This window comes from Oncorhynchus kisutch, linkage group LG22 (assembly GCF_002021735.2).
Source record: "Oncorhynchus kisutch isolate 150728-3 linkage group LG22, Okis_V2, whole genome shotgun sequence".
In the NCBI taxonomy this organism is placed as follows: Eukaryota; Metazoa; Chordata; class Actinopteri; order Salmoniformes; family Salmonidae; genus Oncorhynchus; species Oncorhynchus kisutch.
Genome location: NC_034195.2, coordinates 49,149,675 through 49,169,027, shown reverse-complemented (window position 1 = coordinate 49,169,027; position 19,353 = coordinate 49,149,675). Strand labels below are relative to the sequence as shown.

At 43.8% G+C, this 19,353-nt stretch overlaps 2 protein-coding genes and 2 non-coding genes across 5 annotated transcripts; all 4 read right to left on the bottom strand.

Moving 5' to 3' along the window:
- Positions 1 to 1,492: 1,492 nt before the first annotated feature.
- LOC109867497 (L-lactate dehydrogenase B-A chain) lies at positions 1,493 to 9,327 on the bottom strand. The gene is made up of 8 exons (XM_031802064.1): positions 8,934 to 9,327; positions 8,279 to 8,415; positions 4,955 to 5,072; positions 4,640 to 4,813; positions 4,371 to 4,544; positions 4,004 to 4,121; positions 3,593 to 3,716; positions 1,493 to 2,563 (listed from the first exon to the last, which is right to left on the bottom strand). Exons 1-8 carry the CDS (start codon positions 8,986 to 8,988, stop codon positions 2,396 to 2,398), a joined length of 1,068 nt encoding a protein of 355 aa, XP_031657924.1. The 5' UTR covers positions 8,989 to 9,327; the 3' UTR covers positions 1,493 to 2,395.
- Positions 9,328 to 10,376: 1,049 nt separating this feature from the next.
- LOC109867596 (phosphate carrier protein, mitochondrial) lies at positions 10,377 to 18,886 on the bottom strand. Of its 2 annotated transcripts, none has more exons than XM_020456837.2 (8): positions 18,607 to 18,886; positions 18,026 to 18,196; positions 15,402 to 15,529; positions 14,634 to 14,813; positions 13,993 to 14,174; positions 12,744 to 12,916; positions 11,763 to 11,873; positions 10,377 to 11,121 (listed from the first exon to the last, which is right to left on the bottom strand). In XM_020456837.2, the coding sequence occupies exons 2-8, from the start codon at positions 18,174 to 18,176 to the stop codon at positions 10,961 to 10,963; spliced, it is 1,086 nt and encodes a 361-aa protein (XP_020312426.1). In that variant the 5' UTR covers positions 18,177 to 18,196; positions 18,607 to 18,886; the 3' UTR covers positions 10,377 to 10,960. The 2 variants fall into 2 exon arrangements, with proteins under 2 accessions (XP_020312426.1, XP_020312428.1); XM_020456839.2 differs by lacking the exon at positions 15,402 to 15,529 and adding an exon at positions 16,463 to 16,587 and having other exon boundaries at positions 18,607 to 18,739.
- On the bottom strand, positions 11,269 to 11,510 carry LOC116356435 (small nucleolar RNA SNORA53). The gene has a single exon (XR_004204930.1). It is a non-coding gene; the product is annotated as a small nucleolar RNA SNORA53 (small nucleolar RNA).
- Positions 13,508 to 13,744, bottom strand: LOC116356434 (small nucleolar RNA SNORA53). The gene has a single exon (XR_004204929.1). It is a non-coding gene; the product is annotated as a small nucleolar RNA SNORA53 (small nucleolar RNA).
- Positions 18,887 to 19,353: the final 467 nt, after the last annotated feature.

Sequence of the window (19,353 nt, the reverse complement as noted above, 5' to 3'; positions counted from 1 at the left end):
AGGAGCCTTTTGGTCCTAGACTTGGCGCTCCGGTACCGCTTGCCGTGCGGTAGCAGAGAGAACAGTCTATGACTTGGGTGACTGGTGTCTTTGACAATTTTATGGGCTTTCCTCTGACACCGCCTAGTATATAGGTCCTGGATGTCAGGAAGCTTGGCCCCAGTGATGGACTACCCTCTGTGGCGCCTTACGGTCAGATGGTGAGCAGTTGCCATACCAGGCGGTGATGCTCTCGATGGTGCAGCTGTAGAACCATTTGAGGATCTGGGGACCCATGTCAAATCTTTTCAGTCTCCTGAGTGGGAAAAGGTTTTGTTGTGCCCTCTTCACAACTGTCTTGGTGTGTTTGGACCATGATAGTTTGTTGGTGATGTGGACACCAAGGAACTTGAAAATCTCAACCCGCTCCACTTCAGCCCAGTCGATGTTAATGAGGGCCTGTTCAGCCCTCCTTTTCCTATAGTCCACGATCAGCTCCTCTGCTTTGCTCACATTGAGAGGTTGTCCTGGCACCAAACCAGGTACTGATTTTTTATTTATTTTATTGAACCTTTTCCAGGTTGCACCTAGAGGCATAATCTGTCTAATAGAAAACAGTACGGTGACACTTCACCCCATGCCTAGGGCTCAATCTAAGCAGAACGGAAAACACCCCTTATAAAAGGTCATTGTTAACAAGTGTTAATGCATACCTTTAAAGGACCAATCCCTTTAAATTCATGATCTTGTACTCCCATTGATTCTTGAAGAGTATAACATATGCCTCATGAGTTTAGTTCAACTGTCATACCCAATCAGAACCCAGAAAATACACTTTTTTTTTACTCCAATGTTTGTCAACAAACACTGTATAGCCTCAAAACATGATTCAAACTGTAATTTGATATAATGGATGGTCAGACCATGGATGCTATGGATGCAAGATCTATGAAGTTGAGAGTAATTACATTTTTCTAGCCCCATCTCCCAGCTTTTTGGTAAAACAGTGGTGGGGATAATGCTTTGTTATTGTTTCAACTGTTTATTGGCCCTTTAAATAATTATTTTTTAAATAATATAGTTAAAATTATTAGGTCACAACCCCTTTTTCCATATTGTCTCATCGCTGCAACTCCCCAATGGGCTCGGGAGGCAAAGGTCAAGTCATGCATCCTCCGAAACATGACCTGCCAAACTGCGCTTCTTAAAACCTGCCCGCTTAACCAGGAAGCCAGCCGCACCAATGAGTCGGAGGAAACATCCTCAACTGACTACCGAAGTCAGCCTGCAGGCGCCCAGCCCGCCACAAGGAGTTGCTAGAGCGCAATGAGCTAAGTAAACCCCCTAGGCCAAACCCGGACGACGCTGGGCCAACTGTGCGCCGCCATATAGTACTCCCGATCACGACCGGTTGTGATACAACAGAAGACATACATTTTTAAATCTGAAACAAATAAATTACCGTTGATTAAAAATTATTCTGTCCCTGAAAAGTAAAGAAATGAGGCAGGACCAATAAATAATCTTGCTTTATTCATTTACACATCAAACAACATGATTGTATTTCTCTTCATTCTGACAAGGACAAATGACTGAAGCTTTTGCTGATCGCACACCTGAATAAATGTTATTTTTAATAGTGCTGTTCACCAACCCAAAGACTCTGTAATCTGACCCTTTTCCAGTAAAGCAGTCATGTACAAAGTAACCCTCAAACCAAGTGCCCATGAGACCAACATAGAAATAGAAGGACTAGATCCTATTTCCATGGTGACCCAAACCCCCTCCCAGATAACAGGGAAGCTAAGAACAGTACTAGAGTGTAAAATGGGAGCAGTGACACTGACCGTGTAGTTTTGGAAGTTGAGTTTTTTTTTTTTTACTGTGTAGCCCAGTTAAGAGTGCAGTGCTAGCAATGGAAAAGTTTCAGGTTCAATTACAATTTACATTTACGTCATTTAGCAGACACTCTTATCCAAAACGACTTACATTAAAAAATATAAATGTATATATACAAACATTTAAAATTAATGAAGGAAATTACCGCAGGGAACAAATACACATTCAAAATATATGCATTCTCTGTACTGAAAGTCGTTTTGGATAAAAGCGACTTGTTTTCTAAGTGACATACGTTATAGGTGATCAGGAGAGTGGGGCTCTGTCCCAATTATCTATCCTTCCTCCAAAAGTGTGCACTAGTTCCCTTCATTGATTTGAAAGGAAATTACTGATGTAAACTCGCACTGGCCCATGCCTCCAGCGATCCAATGCTTTTGGATTGTGTGAATCTAGATAAGATTAGATACATGTTGTAGATTCGAAAATTGTGAAGGAGTCCACACTTAAGGACAAAGGAGATATTATTGTGATGCAGCCTGGTGGTGAGTGGAGTGTGGCGCCCCCTGTTGTTCTGTTACACATCCGTCAGGTCCTTCTGTATGCCCCACAATGTGTCAGCGCTCTGTTTTAATTGGCCGATCTCATTATCCGTCAGGGTCATGTTGATCACGCTGGCCACGCCCCCAGCATTCAGGACGCACGGCAGACTCAGGTACACCTCGTCCTTGACACCGTACATGCCCTGAAGATCAACAGCATGGACACTTTGGAGTAGTGTAGGTGTGTGTGTGTGTAGTTATTTGTGTGCTTGTATTTATATCTATTGTATGTAACACACACACTACCGTTCAGTTTGGGGTCACTTAGAAATGTCCTTGTTTTTGAAAGAAAAGCAAATTTTTTGTCCATTAAAATAACATCAAATTGATCAGAAATACAGTGTAGACATTGTTAATGTTGTAAATGACTATTGTAGCTGGAAACGGCAGAGGCGTCTGTTTCTCAAACTAGACACTAATGTACTTGTCCTCTTGCTCAGTTGTGCACCGGGGCCTCCCACTCTTTCTATTCTGGTTAGAGACAGTTTGCGCTGTTCTGTGAAGGGAGGAGTGAGTGCACAGCATTGTACGAGATCTTCAGTTTCTTGGCAATTTCTCGCATGGAATAGCCTTCATTTCTCAGAACAACAATAGACTGACGAGTTTCAGAAGCAAGTTATTTGTTTCTGGCCATTTTGAGCCTGTAATCAAACCCACAAATGCTGATACTCCAGATACTCAACTAGTCTAAAGAAGGACAGTTTTATTGATTCTTTAAATCAGAACAACAGTTTTCAGCTGTGCTAACCTAATTAAAAAAGGGTTTATTAATGATCAATTAGCCTTTTAAAATGATAAACTTGGATTAGCTAACACAACGTGCCATTGGAACACAGGAGTGATGGTTGCTGATAATGGGCCTCTGCTACACCTATGTGGATATTCCATAAAAAATCTGCCATTTCCAGCTACAATAGTCATTTACAACATTAATGTCTACACTGTATTTCTGATCAATTTGATGTTTTTTTTTATGGATTAAACATTTGCTTTTCTTTAAAAAACAAGGACATTGCTAAGTGACCCCAAACGTTTGAATGGTAGTATGTGTGTTGTGCATTATGGGTATGCTGTAATCTGTGGGTGTAGGTGTGTGTTTGTACATTAGATAAGTGTCTACACACTGACACACATTCTACTTACATATACAGTACTGTGTGTGTCCTCCTTACCTTGACCATGGTAGAGACAGGGTGGATTCTGTTCATGTTCCTGATCAGACTCTCTGTCAGGTCAGCCACACTCAGGCCAATGGCCCAGTTAGTATAGCCCTTCAGCGTGATCACTTCATAGGCACTGAAAACTCACACAGTCACATTTTTAAATCTCAGTAGCCTTGCAGTTCGAGAAACAGGGGAGTAACCGGTGGGTTGCCGGTTCGAATCCCAGGGCTGACAGTAAAAATGATTGTGGAAGTGAGCAGGCAACCAGATTGCCGTTGTGACTTTGAGCACAACATACACACAACTCCATAACAGTGAGAGAGCAGAACTACAGAAATTAAACTTCAAATGACATTGATTTATACCAACAGCAATAGAGATAACAGGTTGCTTGAATAGGACTGTGTAGGCCGACATTACCTGTCGACCACCTGCTTGTGCATCTCCCTCCAGTTCTCCCGGTCAGCATCAGTACCGATGTCAGGGTTCAGCGTCTGCAGGTTAACGCCTGCTACGTTAGCTCCGCTCCACACAGGCACTAAAGCACACACAGTTAATTAGGTTAACACTTAACTCCTTAATGCCCAGATAGATTAGCAGGTCTCTCACGTCTCACCTTTATCACAGTAACCCTAAAGGAAGGGGTTGCTACTATTTATAGTAGAAGAATTCTAAAGCATATTTGAATGTTATAAAAACACACTTGTCCTGACTTCCTGAGTGTGTGTTCTTTAATTTGTCCTAATTATGCACCACACCCGCTCACATACACACACTGGACACTTACCGCTGGTGTCTCCGTGTTCTCCCAGGATCCATCCGTTGAAGCTGGAAGTGTGGATGCCCAGTTTGTCTGCCATCAGGTAACGGAATCGGGCGGAGTCCAGGTTGGTGCCACTGCCGATGACGCGGTGCTTGGGCAGGCCACTCAACTTCCAGGTCACATAGGTCAGCACATCAACTATGGCCAGGGAGAGACTTCTGGGCTTAGGCTACACTGCTTTAACAAATAATTGGAGTCACTAACACTAGTATGTGTGTGTGTGTAGTGAGTACCTGGGTTAGAGACCACGATGATGATGCAGTGTGGGGAGTGTTTGATGATCTGAGGGATGATGCGTTTAAAGATGTTGACATTCCTCTGAACCAGATTCAACCTGCTCTCTCCTTCCTGTTGACGTACGCCCGCCGTTACCACGACAATGCGAGAGTTAGCCGTCACAGAGTAGTCTGGCCAAAGGAGACAAGTGAACAAGTTTATAACATTTCAAAAGACAACGTGACCAATAAAATAGAGAAAAGAAATTTGACATGTAGAGGGTGGCCATCTTGGCTCTCTGGTTACCTAGTGTCCCATTGCTATAGACTCACCTTTGCCTGCGACTATCTTGGGTGTTTTAAGGAAGAGGCTGCCGTGCTGCAGATCCATAATCTCTCCCTTCAGCTTGTCTTCCATCACGTCCACCAATGCCAGCTCATCAGCTAGCTCCTGCAGAGAGACAGCCCCAACACAGGTCATTCATATACAGTGCCTTGCGAAAGTATTCGGCCCCCTTGAACTTTGCGACCTTTTGCCACATTTCAGGCTTCAAACATAAAGATATAAAACTGTATTTTTTTGTGAAGAATCAACAACAAGTGGGACACAATCATGATGTGGAACGACATTTATTGGATATTTCAAACTTTTTTAACAAATCAAAAACTGAAAAATTGGGCGTGCAAAATTATTCAGCCCCCCTTAAGTTAATACTTTGTAGCGCCACCTTTTGCTGCGATTACAGCTGTAAGTCGCTTGGGGTATGTCTCTATCAGTTTTGCACATCTAGAGACTGACATTTTTTCCCATTCCTCCTTGCAAAACAGCTCGAGCTCAGTGAGGTTGGATGGAGAGCATTTGTGAACAGCAGTTTTCAGTTCTTTCCACAGATTCTCGATTGGATTCAGGTCTGGACTTTGACTTGGCCATTCTAACACCTGGATATCTTTATTTTTGAACCATTCCATTGTAGATGTTGCTTTATCTTTTGGATCATTGTCTTGTTGGAAGACAAATCTCCGTCCCAGTCTCAGGTCTTTTGCAGACTCCATCAGGTTTTCTTCCAGAATGGGCCTGTATTTGGCTCCATCCATCTTCCCATCAATTTTAACCATCTTCCCTGTCCCTGCTGAAGAAAAGCAGGCCCAAACCATGATGCTGCCACCACCATGTTTGACAGTGGGGATGGTGTGTTCAGGGTGATGAGCTGTGTTGCTTTTACGCCAAACATAACGTTTTGCATTGTTGCCAAAAAGTTCAATTTTGGTTTCATCTGACCAGAGCAACTTCTTCCACATGTTTGGTGTGTCTCCCAGGTGGCTTGTGGCAAACTTTAAACAACACTTTTTATGGATATCTTTAAGAAATGGCTTTCTTCTTGCCACTCTTCCATAAAGGCCAGATTTGTGCAATATACGACTGATTGTTGTCCTATGGATAGAGTCTCCCACCTCAGCTGTAGATCTCTGCAGTTCATCCAGAGTGATCATGGGCCTCTTGGCTGCATCTCTGATCAGTCTTCTCCTTGTATGAGCTGAAAGTTTAGAGGGACGGCCAGGTCTTGGTAGATTTGCAGTGATCTGATACTCCTTCCATTTCAATATTATCGCTTGCACAGTGCTCCTTGGGATGTTTAAAGCTTGGGAAATCTTTTTGTATCCAAATCCGGCTTTAAACTTCTTCACAACAGTATCTCGGACCTGCCTGGTGTGTTCCTTGTTCTTCATGATGCTCTCTGCGCTTTTAACGGACCTCTGAGACTATCACAGTGCAGGTGCATTTATACGGAGACTTGATTACACACAGGTGGATTGTATTTGTCATCATTAGTCATTTAGGTCAACATTGGATCATTCAGAGATCCTCACTGAACTTCTGGAGAGAGTTTGCTGCACTGAAAGTAAAGGGGCTGAATAATTTTGCACGCCCAATTCTTCAGTTTTTGATTTGTTAAATTTTTTTGAAATATCCAATAAATGTCGTTCCACTTCATGATTGTGTCCCACTTGTTGTTGATTCTTCACAAAAAAATACAGTTTTATGTCTTTATGTTTGAAGCCTGAAATGTGGCAAAAGGTCGCAAAGTTCAAGGGGGCCGAATACTTTCGCAAGGCACTGTAAGTAAATGGTAATATTATTGATTACATATCATTTGCATGTGTGCTTCTAAAAAAACAATTTATAAACTAGTTGAACACACAATGAACAAGGTGTTCCTACATGAGCAAAAACACCTTGTTATGACACTAATAAAAGAGGGAATGTTTGTGTAATACAGACTACTGAGAGATGAGTAGTAACAGGTTATACTGTAACACAGGGTGGGGGTTAGACTAGACAGGTTATACTGTAACACAGGGTGTAGGTTAGACTAACACAGGGTGGGGGTTAGACTAGACAGGTTATACTGTAACACAGGGTGGGGGTTAGACTAACACAGGGTGGGGCTTAGACTAGACAGGTTATACTGTAACACAGGGTGTAGGTTAGACTAACACAGGGTGGGGGTTAGACTAGACAGGTTATACTGTAACACGGGGTGGGGGTTAGACTAACACAGGGTGGGGGTTAGACTAGACAGGTTATACTGTAACACGGGGTGTAGGTTAGACTAGACAGGTTATACTGTAACACGGGGTGGGGGTTAGACTAGACAGGTTATACTGTAACACGGGGTGGGGGTTAGACTAGACAGGTTATACTGTAACACATGGTGGGGGTTATATGAGACAGGTTATACTGTAACACAGGGTGGGGGGTTAGATGAGACAGGTTATACTGTAACACCGGGTGGGGGTTAGTCTAGACAGGTTATACTGTAACACCGGGTGGGGGTTAGACTAGACAGGTTATAATGTAACACGGGGTGTAGGTTAGACTAACACAGGGTGGGGGTTAGACTAGACAGGTTATACTGTAACACAGGGTGGGGGTTAGACTAGACAGGTTATACTGTAACACCGGGTGGGGGTTAGACTAGACAGGTTATACTGTAACACGGGGTGGGGGTTAGTCTAGACAGGTTATACTGTAACACAGGGTGGGGGTTAGACTAGACAGGTTATACTGTAACACGGGGTGGGGGTTAGACTAGACAGGTTATACTGTAACACGGGGTGGGGGTTAGACTAGACAGGTTATACTGTAACACGGGGTGGGGGTTAGTCTAGACAGGTTATACTGTAACACGGGGTGGGGGTTAGATGAGACAGGTTATACTGTAACACGGGGTGGGGGTTATATGAGACAGGTTATACTGTAACACAGGGTGGGGGTTAGATGAGACAGGTTATACTGTAACACGGGGTGGGGGTTAGATGAGACAGGTTATACTGTAACACGGGGTGGGGGTTAGATGAGACAGGTTATACTGTAACACAGGGTGGGGGTTAGATGAGACAGGTTATACTGTAACACAGGGTGGGGGGTTAGACTAGACAGGTTATACTGTAACACAGGGTGGGGGTTAGATGAGACAGGTTATACTGTAACACAGGGTGGGGGGTTAGACTAGACAGGTTATACTGTAACACGGGGTGGGGGTTAGATGAGACAGGTTATACTGTAACACGGGGTGGGGGTTAGTCTAGACATAATACTGTAGCAATGTTTTTAACAGGAGTCAGTCAACAACACAGAGCAGGTTTGGGTCTTACCCTGAGCAGGATGCTGACAGCACAGGCCATGCCCACCTGTCCGACCCCCACCACCGTCACCTTGTTCCTGGGTGGCTCCGGGTTCCCACTGACCAGGGGGGTCATGAGCTTCTGAAGGATAGAGGCCATGTTCAATGCTGGAGGGAAGGAGATGGGAAAAGAGGGGGGGGGGGGGGGGGGGGGGGGGGGGGCAGAAATAGAAAAGGAAGAGGGGAGTGAGAGGAGGGAAGGGGTTGGGTAGAGAGAGAATGTACCTGGTCAGACACATAAAATGTAAGTCTTTTACATGTCCAAAGAGACACAATAGTGAACCCTCAGACACAAACAGGACAAACACTTTTCCTGACCCAGCTAGGATTCATTTGGGTTTCATTAAATAATTGATGCACTCAAAAAAATAACCTGCGTCGCTTTAAAATGGGCAGGCTGACAGCACTGCCCTGTCCTGCCCAGAGATTAGAGATTAAGGTTTTAGACATTTGATTATAGTCTTTAGTCCTGCATGACTTTCGCCTACTACCACCTACACCCCGTTCTTAAACACACATACAACCAACCATTCAATCAACAGAAACACCATATCACCGTGGAGAGCTTGTCGATCCTAGCAGGAAACACTTAACTACTTTAGGCACAAACAATAACAAATACTTGCTTTGTTGGAGGATGCTCCGAGCTGTAATATATAAATACCACCATGTAATCAACATGTCTGACGAGACCAGAAGAGAGCTAAGGTGCGTTCTCCCTGCAACCACAACACGCAACGACCGTATCCTCTATCCAGTCAGGTCAGGAGGAATACCGTAGATGAGCTGCAGCACTACAGATTCGGATGCATGTGACGCAGGCCCAAAACGAGTGACACAGTGACAGCAGCACAGAGCTCTAGAATCGGCTCCTCCTCCTGCTTTACTCTGACCGGACAACGCTCTAGGTTTACTAATCGGATGCCAAATGTCTGTAATGACACAGGCTCCATCTGGTGCACCTGCCCTGCACCTCAGATGGCGATTTACATTGTGTATCCTCCACATACAACACCCGTTCTGGAGGTCACATTCTTTTAAAAGTCCCCAAAGCACACACACACATCCCTGGGTCGCTCGTCTTTACGGTTCGCTGCAACAAACACTCAAACTGGACAGTTTTATCTCAATCTCTTCATTCAAAGACTCAATCATGGACACTTCCTGACAGTTGTGGCTGCGTTGCGTGTTGTCTCTACCTTCTTGCCCTTTGTGCTGTTGTCTGTGCCCAATAATGTTTGTACCATGTTTTGTGCTGCTGCCATGATATGTTGTCTTAGGTATCTCTTTATGTAGTGTCTCTGTCGTGATGTGTTTTGTCCATTATTTAAATGGAATTGAGTTTTAATCCCAGCCCCAGAGGCTTTTTGCCTTTTGGTAGGCCATCACTTTAAATAATAATTTGTTCTTAATTTGCCTTGTTAAAGGTTAAATACATGTTTGTTTGTTTTTTTAAATCCCTTGTGTTTTACGCCTAGATCCCCCCGACAGGTCCTCTGCATTTTGGAACACTAGATGTACATTAATTTCTAACAGAACGCTGCATTTGCAGCACAGAGGCAGTTGCAGTGAGTACATTGGATTTGTCAAACATTTGTGTCAAACTGTACACGTAGACAGCTTGACAGAAATGGTAGCAGAAGGTGAATGTTGAACATTTCTTGCACACATCCAGATGATGCTGCATAGTGTTTTGTGCTATGACACTAATCATTGTGAGCGAGGCGTATTAGTCACTTTGGTTTCTCTACCATAAGCCACATCCAATGTTATTTGAGAGAATTTGGCAGTACAGCTAACCGGCCTCACACCCTCACGTCCACTTGTAACCCCACCAGCCCAGGACCTCCACATCCGGCTTCTTCACCTGCAGGATGTGTGTATTCTAGGTAATAATGCAAGAATCAGACAAATCATAAGAATGTTCCATTAACTTTTTAGTGCAAAAATCCTCATAACTAAACTACAACCAATAACAGAACAAGTAATGATCTGTTTAAAGGGGCATAAAAACATCCCCTGAACTACAATCCAACATCAGTCACACACACCTTTCAAAAACAAGGACATAAAATGTTTCCACATTTTCATTTATTTATTAGAACATTAACCAACTGTGGTAGGGTGTTAACCTGATGGCATGTGTTGTCATCTTCCCTGTATTCCCCCACAGGAGGGAACCCTCCTCCCCCTTGACCAGTAGGGTTGGGTTCAGTTTCATTTCAATTCAAACCCAAAAACTAAAATTTCAATTAAGAAATTATAATTTAAAAAAAAGAAGCTGAATTTCAGTTTACTTCTGGAATCTAATTGAAATGGACCCCAACTCATGCTGACCAGGGCCATGTTCAGTACGTCGCATATAGAAACGCTACTAATAGAGTCAACATGATTCTTTATTCTACACGTCGTAGTGGCATGTCTGTTCTACATGGCATATTTCGCTCTGAATGTAATATGCTGAAGTAGCTCAGACCAGGGTAGGTGGTCTACAGGCAGAACAAGACAGCTATGACTATACCAGGCAGATAGCGGTGTGCAGTGTGGATGTTAACTTAAGGATGTGTTGTTTGAAGGCCGCCATCTTATATTGCTGTTGATAAGGCCGCCATTTTGAATAGATATTTGTTGATAAGGCCGCCATTTTGTTTCTTTACTCTGTAATCCCCAGCTTCTTCTTGAGGGACTCGGGCATCTCTGGGGGAGGGGGACGGGGCAGGCAGAAGTAGACCTTGACAGAGTCGTAGATGAACCACTGCAGGGCGGTCAAGGTACCGATCATGATGATACGAGCCACCAGACCCTTCCACACACCTGAGATACAAAGGAAGAAAGCAACAGAACACAACAGTTTACACTCAAGTCAAAATATAATACTTTATGTTACAGCATATACATAAAAATAGCAACAAATCAAAATGTCTGATGGTGGTACAACAGATGATGTAGGAGATAGTGAATCATGTCCGCTCCCCAGCCTGTCTGCACTGGTCATTTTCCAGCGAGGGTGCCAGTGCAGGGAGTGGGCTGAGGAGCAGGTAGACTGTTCTCACACGCCAATGACTCAAGCACCTCCAACTGTACAGCCAGAAAGCTGCTGGGAGCGTCTGGGCTGGAGCTGCAGTCAACACTCAGAGAGAGAGAGAGATAGCAGACTCAACAGACCAGCAGCGCCCCCCAGAGGTGGATCTAAGGAGCGTGTTGGAAACCTCTTTAGCACACAATACATTTCCATCTGAAAGATCCTACTGGCTGAGTCACACTACAGAGCCAAACCAAGCTGTACTGAGCTGGCCTGGTTACACATCCGCCACAGTTAAAAGAAGTTGCTGGACAAAACAAGGTGAAAGGGAAATATCAGCGTCAACCCAGTACAATTTGGTATGTCTCAGTAGAGTGAAAAGGATATGGGGGTAGGGAGGGTTCTGACAGAGGAATGCAGTGCTACTCCTCACCCTTGGGCCCGAGCTTCTTGAGCACTCCGATGGCGGTGCTGCCACTCTCCTTGTTCAGCACAGACACCACGGAGTCAGCAGGGTGGGAGACGATGGCACAGAACACACCAGCTGCAGGGGACAGAACAACCATCAGAGATGTGATCAGGACAACATAGAAAATATCATATCAGATAAATCGATTAAGAAAAAAATACATTTTGGATGAGTTATGGCTTAGGAGTAAAGTTATAGGCTACATCTCATACTGATAAAATAATGTATATGTTTAGAGATAATGATTAAATAATTCTACAAGGAAACATTAGGGATTATAGTTATGTAGCATGTATAAGGACTAATTAAAGTATTTAACATAAGTCCGACTAGGTTGGACTGGGAGAGAGAGAAATGTGTGTGTGTGTGTGTGTGCCTAGGAAAATACCAAGAACAATTAAACTGTGTTTGAACCGGCCTGGCTAGAACTCTGAGGAACTTATGATAGGACAGGGAGGACTTGTCAAGGTTTCCCTAATCTCGGGGGAATGGAACTGTCGGCTGGGTAGTGATACACAGTGGTGAGAACTATGGAGAAGGATAAAACTCACCTACGGTTTGTGTGTGTATGTATGTATGTGCGTAGGATATCTACTGTTGGCGTGAAAGTATGTGCGTAATTAAGGAGCATGGTATAAAATGGATGTCTTTGTATAATGGACTTCAGAGTACTCTCGTGAATAAACATTTTGACAATTGTAAGCGGGGACTCGTCTGTTTCATTCAACCAGAATCTTACAAACTCTGGATTGCAGACTGAGTAGATTAATTGAAATTTTTGAACATTGATAACGAAATTCTCATAACACATACCAACAGAAATCCATTGTAAAACTAATCTTTAAAAGGATTTAATACCCAGTATACCCACTTGTGGTTAGAAGTCTAACCAAAACAAAACATCTACCAACTTCAAAACGCTTCTCTTTAGAACCATTGACTCACCAATGTATCCGGCCACGAAGGTGACGACCAGCTGTTCACCCTTGGAGCACTCAGCACGGGGTTTAGGCACCACATGTTTGTACAGCAGCTCTACGGTCCTCTCAAAGCAGGCAAACTTCATCATGGTGTAGGGGATCTGCCTCATCCACAGTGGGACTACACCCTTGTAGAAACTATAGAGCAGCCACAAAGAGGCAGAGCGTGAGTGACTTGTTTCCATGTTATTGACCTTTACCTCAACAGGATTAAAAGGCCCAGTGCAGTCAAAAACAGGATTGTTCTCTTGTTTTATATACATTTCCACACTAAGGTTGAAATAATATTTTAGATTTTTTTAGTGTAAGAGCTGTTTGAAATTTCAGCTTGTTTTGGTGGGATGAGGTTTTGACCTACCTGGTGACATCACCAGTCGGTACATTAGTTAATAAACCAATAAGGAAGTTTTAAACTCTGCCAATAACAGCTAGTTTTCCCCTCCCAGATAGTCCTAACTAAAATCTTGCTTGAGAAATTGCTCTTTGCTAAAAAAGCTATTTTATTCTTGACCGTTTTAAATGAAAGCAATCACACTGAGTTTTTTGTTTGACATTGAGATAAAAACAGCTACGTTGGACCTTTAATCTAATTCTGGAATAAACAACTGTTTTAATAGATTATTCCGTGAGCATATATTTAAGACCAGGAGGCTTAAATTGGGTATAGGAAACAGGAACCAAATAGTCTATGACCCGTGTAAAGAAAAAGTTCATTAGGGACATATAAAAGCTGTCCGCTCCCCAGCCTGTCTGCACTGGTCATTTTCCAGCGAGGGTGCCAGTGCAGGGAGTGGGCTGAGGAGCAGGTAGACTGTTCTCACACGCCAATGACTCAAGCACCTCCAACTGTACAGCCAGAAAGCTGTTGGGAGCGTCTGGGCTGGAGCTGCAGTCAACACTCAGAGAGAGAGAGATAGCAGACTCAGACCAGGAGCGCCCCCCAGAGGTGGATCTAAGGAGCATGTTGGACTTTGAAACATCCTCATCATTGAGGAGTTTATTCTAGTCATGACAAAACAAGGCCATATTAATTCAGCTGGGCCCAATGTGTTCCCTGACCCTCGGTCCTAGCCCTTCGATGGTTGCAGATCTGAGAGCACCAGAACTTCATTGACCATACCAACCCAGACCCTTCAGAATAACAAACATCAAAAGGGTTGGGGCTAAGACGAAGGTAGCTAAATGTGACCGGCTGATTCAGTAGGGATACTCACGCCCAGACTCCCTCCTCGGCGAACATCTTAGGGGCACACTGTCTGAGGGTGTTAGCGTAGCCGGGCTGGGTCTGAATACGCACTTTACACGCCTCCATTGGGGCCAGGGCGATGTCAGCGAAGAACTCTGCACTGGCAGACGCAGCCAGGTAGAGAGAGGTCCTCCAAAGGTAGGTGTTTTCCTGCATTTACCAGACAGGCAGGGTAGGAGGTGAAGAGCAAAACCACAATCTCAATTAAGTCTTTCCACGACTCCTCACATCTCACCTTTTTGCCTCCTCAACTGTATTGGAGGGTTCTGCTAAGCGCTAAGATTCCTTACTTCAAGACCGTATTCAATACGTTTTGAGAAGCAGACGAGAGGATGCAAAGAATCGAGGAAAGATTGATTGAGAAAGAGCCGGTTGGATGATTATAAAAATGGGAGGACGACCTTATTCTTTGGGTCTTTCGCAATTCATCTTTACTCGATTCCTTTACATTCACTCTCCTGGCAAAGAAAGGTCCAATACAGTTGAGTCAAGGAATCAACATATTGGCTAAGTCCCCCCTACTCCCTGTATAGGGCACTACTTTTGTTCAAAGAGTGCCATTTGGGACGTGGACTTAGTCTCACTGATGAGCACTACTACAGTACTGACCTCTCCGATCATGTCGCTGTAGGTGATCTTGAACACCTCATAGAAGCCAAACTTGCAGAGACCCTGCATGGAGTAACCGATGAAGGTGGGAGCCCAGCCCTTTGCCAGCCCTCTCATGCCATCCTCTTTAATGGTGATGGAGAAACCCTTGAAGATGCTCTTGTACTTGTCTGGGTCCACCTGGAGAACAGAACCTACATTAGAAACCGAACTGATGTTTTTATTTTTTTTATTTTTTAAGTGGGGAAATAGTGCTGCAGGGTTCCTGTAAGGGAAATGCACTCAATACTACAGGGCCATAACACACTCAATACTACAGGGCCATAACACACTCAATAGTACAGGGCCATAACACACTCAATAGTACAGGGCCATAACACACTCAATAGTACAGGGCCATAACACACTCAATAGTACAGGGCCATAACACACTCAATAGTACAGGGCCATAACACACTCAATGTATTATACATGTATTAGAGTTGGGGTCAATGCCATTTCAAAGCAGGAAGGAAGGGGAAAAAATTTGAATATCAATTTAGTCACTGGATTGAAATGGAATCGACCTTCAACGCTGCAATGTATCCATTCTTCCAGCGCAGCAGAGCACATTGATCACAGAGACTAGAATTACGTCCCAAATGGTAACCTATTATCTACATTGTGCACTACTTTGGCAGAAACCCTATGGTCAAAAGTAGTGTACTATGAAGACTATAGGGCGGCATTTGGGACACAACCCCCCACACGACTAGCGGATATACAGACCTGCAGACGGCACTTGACCAGGTCAAGGGGAACGACCGCCGTGTGTGTGATCCCGCAGCTGAGGATGCCGCCGAAGCCGCACAAGGCATAGTATTTCTTAGAGCCAAACTCACAGCTAACGTCAGAATCTAGAGCAGACCGAACACAATACAGAATAGAGACAGACAACACACACACACACCATGCTGTTAAGTTAACATCACTTCTAAGCCATGCCGAGTGTCTCACACCACAACGCTAGCAATGGATTGTCATAATACGCTCTCTAGGCTTTTCTCTTGATTATGCCCTCTAGCACAGTGGAGAAGACACTCTCCCTGACACGGACTCATGTTTTTATTGTAAAAGTAAGTTCATACCATAAAACTAAATCTTCAATAATAGGTGATTCCTCTATTCCCATACCAGGGTCATTATTCATTGAGTGTCAAGAGTTGTAGTGCTGATCTAGGATCAGGTCCCTTCTTTATCAATGTAATCTTATTCATTATGATCGAAAGGTCAAAAAGTATCCCAGATCAGCACTCTTACACTTTGTGAATACTGGCCAAGGACACCAGTCGTCATTTAGAAAACTTGTTCTGCAAGTATTATAGGCCCAACTCCAAGGCAGGGCAGTCCAGTTTTTAACAAGGAGGATGTCCTGTCCTGGCTAGGAATTTGACTGCAGTTGTTGCTAGGCTAAAGGTCACTGATGTTGAATGAATGTGGGTAGAGTATCAAATTGCTCTTAGCGGCACAGAGAAAGGGCAAGCGCCTGCCAGTACCATTTAGGGGTCATACCATAAAGTTAAAGAATGCCAGCTTCGCATTCTGTTAAAGCTTCACAGTTCACACGTGAACTCTCATTTTTAGCTCCTAGGGCCTCAACAATACTAGTTCAAGCATGCAAATAAAATACCTGGCTGCTTCCACCCCACTGTATATTAGTGGAACCAGACCGTTCCTGAAAATAAAAGCTATTTGGGATGTAAAAATACTGTTATCTGGGATGTCAATGTTTTAGTGGAATCCACAACACAATATACATGCCATGCAACCCGTGGTCGGGGGCCACAGACCTGCAACCTGCACTTGACCAGGTCAAGGGGCACCACTGCTGTGTGTGTGGTACCACAGCTCAGGATTCCACCGATGCCACACATGATGAAATAATGCGATGAGCCAAACTCACAACTGTCTCCCTCTGAGGAAAAGACAGTGAATTGGGGTTCTTTCACAGATGTAAATGTACACTGCAGTATTAGGCCTAGTCTTAAGTTGGGTAGTTGGTGCAGAGACCGGAATAGAAATGTTCAGTTCAACTCTGAGAGTGAAGACCATATATTTATTCTAGTACTGAGTCTAACTGGTGCCTCACATTCTATCCAAGCCGATACCGGAGCTCGACAGTCTAGCAACAGCGGAAAAAAATAAAAAAAATCACCGTCATAACGGCGTTACGGCTGATTATTCCATTTATATATGGGTACATGTAGCTAAAGGGCACCGTATCTTACACAGTACGCAAACGGAGGGTTGTAAACGGTAGCCTATCCGTCTAATCTATTTGAAAACGGTAGCCTATCCATCTAATCTATTTGATAGGGGCTCAAGTATAACGAAGCCCAACGGTTCCCATTAAATAACTAACGGATAAGACTCAATGGAAGAAACTGTCAACGCAAGTAGCACAGCCTAGGACCAGTCCATAATGAGACCTTTAGTAAATTGGTAGACCTCCAAACTCACGTGGCAAGGAGATCAGGTAACACCATGTGCACCCTATACACACACACACACACGTCTTTGACACTATTCTTTCAACTCAACCATGAGATTAGGCCCCCATGTGTTATTCCACTTATTTGCAACAAAATAAGCCCTAGGCTGTTACAGTGTTTACTTTGTAATTATCTAGCTACCTGTACCAGGGCTATAGACAACACGAGACCATTTAGGTCTAACAATATGAATTGCATTGTAGCTTTAGTCCTCATAAAAAGGGGATCGGGCCTTGGCAATAGTACTAGCTGCGTTCCTTTTCTTCTTCTTTTTATTTATTTATCTCAAGCTAGCTCGAGGTCTACTAATAAGTTGCCATAGCTTCTGGCCCACTTTTTTTTTTTTTTTTTTTACAAAACTTTGCCCTTCAGTGTCCTCCATGCATGACTGCAAGGCCTTGCCTAAAAGGAAGTGCAAAGGGACTGTACAGAAGCCAAAAGCGAACAAAAAAAAATGTCTGATGCCTGATATTCAGCGATCAGTCTATTGGATAGTATTACACCAATAGAAATAAAAACGTGAGTTCATATTCATGTCAATGATTAGTCTGTTCTATTCATTCTATGTATGTGCATTTAATCCTAAAGCCGAAATCCGGAAAGATAATTTTAGAAAAACTGGGCCTAGACGATTTAAGCTTTATAGGTGTAATTCAAACAGTCATTGATGTACTCACTAATTCAAACATAGTCATTGATGTACACACCGATAAGTAAAGAGAGATAAAAGAGACGGTTCAATTGGCTTTCGTTCATAAACCCATAACCGGTAATATTAGCTATAAAACCTATTTTAGCTAACTAATTCGTTTGAGGACTTTGTTAGCTAATATTAAATCACATATACACCACTCTTCTTACCGGCCACTGCAGCCGCAGCCAATGTGCGTTTTCTTGGTCCATGATCGGCAGTAAGACTTTGTGATGGCTCCTCGACTTTCTGGAGAGTGAAACCGGGAGCGCTGAACGGGTTCGATCGCGCCACCTGTGTCAATAACGCGTTGGGGTACATTGTTCCTTATTAAGGGATGGCTGTGGGGAACAGATAATGACAACGTGGTTAGGCTAGCTTATAACCCCCCCACCCAAAAAATGGATGAAACAAATCAAAATGTAATTAGTTAGATTAGTTGGTCAACTTCGGCTGAAAATGACATGTCATGTAAGTTGTTTCAACATGAACTTGTTATTTTAAAGCAAGAGAGTTAACGTTATCTAGGTAAAGTCGTTAGTACACTTCTAGCCTGCTGGCTAGCCCTGAGTGTTAGCTAGTTGCTAGGCTAGCTAACGTTAGCTAGTCGGTCAACATTTTGTTTTTAGATTATCCTTGCTGGAGCAACCAATATTCTTGTCTTGAGAAATGTATCCCACATCAATTAATGTGTTTCTACGTAAACTATGAATTCACAAAAAAAAAAAAGTTATCTTTATATGTTCTTTACTTCCACGCGTTCAGTCGCAAAATGGCGCCGCCGTCCTTCACCACCGGCGAGTCGTAGAGACCTTCGTGTCTGGCAAGTGTCCGTCCTAACTGTACAAGAGACTACGTCACCTGAGGTTAGAGGATACGTCAGTTCCGCACTTTTGGTGTCTTTGGGTTGCGCTCTGTGGCGTCCTACCTACACCAGGCTTTTCTGCATACAATATGAAGGTCTCTGACTGCCCCAGGTGGCAATTTGTGTCATTTTTTTGTGTTGTTCATTCATTGATTTGTCCTTTTCCTTTGTAACAGGCACACATTCAAACAGTGTAGTGAAGAAGGGGCAACAGCGCCTCTTCAACCTCAGGAGGTAGAAACCTCAGGAGGTAGAAGAAATGTGTCTTGTCACCTAAAACACTCACAAACTTTTACAGATGCACAATTGAGAGCATCCTGTCGGGCTGTATCACCGCCTGGTACAGAAACTGCTCTGCCCACAACCACAGGGCTCTCGAGGGTAGTGCGGTCTGCACAAGCACAACACATCACTGGGGGCAAACTACCTGCCCTCCAGGACACCTACAGCACCCAATGTCACAGGAAGGCCAAGAAGATCATCAAGGACAACAACCACCCGAGCCACTGCCTGTTCACCCCGCTATCATCCAGAAGGCGAGGTCAGTACAGGTGCATCAAAGCTGGGACCGAGAAACTGAAAAACAGCTTCTATCTCAAGGCCATCACTGTTAAACAGCCATCACTAGCTGCC

Excerpts from the sequence above, each read along its gene's own strand:
- LOC109867497 (XM_031802064.1), bottom strand. The coding sequence starts at position 8,988 with ATGTTGATTACATGGTGGTATTTATATATTACAGCTCGGAGCATCCTC. Across the intron at positions 5,073-8,278 it reads CTGTCAGCATCCTGCTCAGG|GAGCTAGCTGATGAGCTGGC; the intron begins GTAAGACCCAAA and ends GTCTCTCTGCAG. Across the intron at positions 2,564-3,592 it reads CTGTCTCTACCATGGTCAAG|GGCATGTACGGTGTCAAGGA; the intron begins GTAAGGAGGACA and ends GTTGATCTTCAG.
- LOC109867596 (XM_020456837.2), bottom strand. The coding sequence starts at position 18,176 with ATGTACCCCAACGCGTTATTGACACAGGTGGCGCGATCGAACCCGTTC. Across the intron at positions 12,917-13,992 it reads GCCGAGGAGGGAGTCTGGGC|TTTCTACAAGGGTGTAGTCC; the intron begins GTGAGTATCCCT and ends GCTGCTCTATAG. Across the intron at positions 11,874-12,743 it reads CTTCGTGGCCGGATACATTG|CTGGTGTGTTCTGTGCCATC; the intron begins GTGAGTCAATGG and ends TGTCCCCTGCAG.